The 1,218-nt window shown below is 44.1% G+C and overlaps 1 protein-coding gene across 1 annotated transcript; it reads right to left on the reverse strand.

Moving 5' to 3' along the window:
- Nucleotides 1-394: 394 nt before the first annotated feature.
- On the reverse strand, nucleotides 395-1,216 carry TM35_000641130 (uncharacterized protein; the record flags this gene model as incomplete). The annotated part of the gene is made up of 1 exon (XM_029031054.1): nucleotides 395-1,216. A coding segment is annotated over one exon (822 nt), but the record flags the coding sequence as incomplete, so codon positions are not given.
- Between the last annotated feature and the right edge of the window lie 2 nt (nucleotides 1,217-1,218).

Consider the following 1,218-nt stretch of genomic DNA (forward strand, 5'->3'; position numbering starts at 1 on the left):
GATAATAATATGAACCCATAATATAAAGAAAAAAGAGAAGACCCCACATTACCCAAATAAGAGAGAGAGCCAAACACACACAGACAATACCCCATGGCTCTAGTTTATATATTAAATTACTGCACACACACACATCTGTGTGTACTAGCAAGAAATGTATACCGTCAGTGAGCAGAACAGCCCAGTTTTCTGCAAACACACAACGGAAAAGCAAGTAATGGAATTATTAGAAAAAGAACACACACACACACAAAAGTAAAAAGAAAAGATATTCCAATTAAAAGAGAATGCTGATAAACAGATTATTAGTTTATTCACCCATGGGGGATGTACGCAATCATGATTATGTTAGGATAACCATTATTATTATTTGTCCTCAGATGAGTCCCACCGTTCAGTACATGGTAACGGAGAACAACACAACCACAATAAGCAGAGGTGCTGCAGTGCGCATCCACACAGGACTGACACTGCTGCTGTCAGCATTAGCCTTGCTCTGCACTGCGGAGGCAATAGAGGTAATCTCTGCGTTGGGAGCAGTAGATGGAGTGGTGGTTGGTGCTTCAGTGACAGTGTTTTCGGAGCTCGGCAGAGTAGTGGAATTGGTTTCTTGTGAGCCTGATGCGGCAGTGGTGCCCATGTCTGCGCCAGAAGCATTGGTTCCTGTAGTTTCGTTATTGGATGGTGTCGAGGTTGTGCTGTTATCTTCTGGAGCAGTAGTGGAAGAAGGAAGTTGTGCGGATGTACTTGATGCTTCCGGCGCACGTTCTGCATTCCCACCAGATTGGGGTTCAGTCCCCAGAGCTTTGTGTGGGCCTTCATCCTTCGCAGTTGATTGTTCTTGACGACTTACTTGATCCACTGCAGCCCCTTGCGGTTGATTCCCCTGCTTCCCATCTTGCTTTCCTACATGCAATGAAGAAGCAACTTCCTGTGGCTCTTCTGGATCTTTCTGGCCTTGTAGATTATTCACCTGTTGTTGTACCTCACTCTTTGAGTTTGATCCATCGGAACGTTCCGATATTCCCTCAATAAACCCCCGAGATTTCCAATCCGAACAATTTACTCCACCAGCAGTTTTATTACTTCCACTTAATGTAGAATTACAGGCTGCTGTTCCAAGAAAATCACTCCATTCCTTAACACCAGCATCATTAGCCATCACCGCCTTTGGTTGTCCACCATTAGTAGTAGTAGTAGTAGTAATTGTTGTTCTTG

This window comes from Trypanosoma theileri (genome assembly GCF_002087225.1).
Source record: "Trypanosoma theileri isolate Edinburgh chromosome Unknown TM35_Tth_64_V1, whole genome shotgun sequence".
Lineage (NCBI taxonomy): Eukaryota > Euglenozoa > Kinetoplastea > Trypanosomatida > Trypanosomatidae > Trypanosoma > Trypanosoma theileri.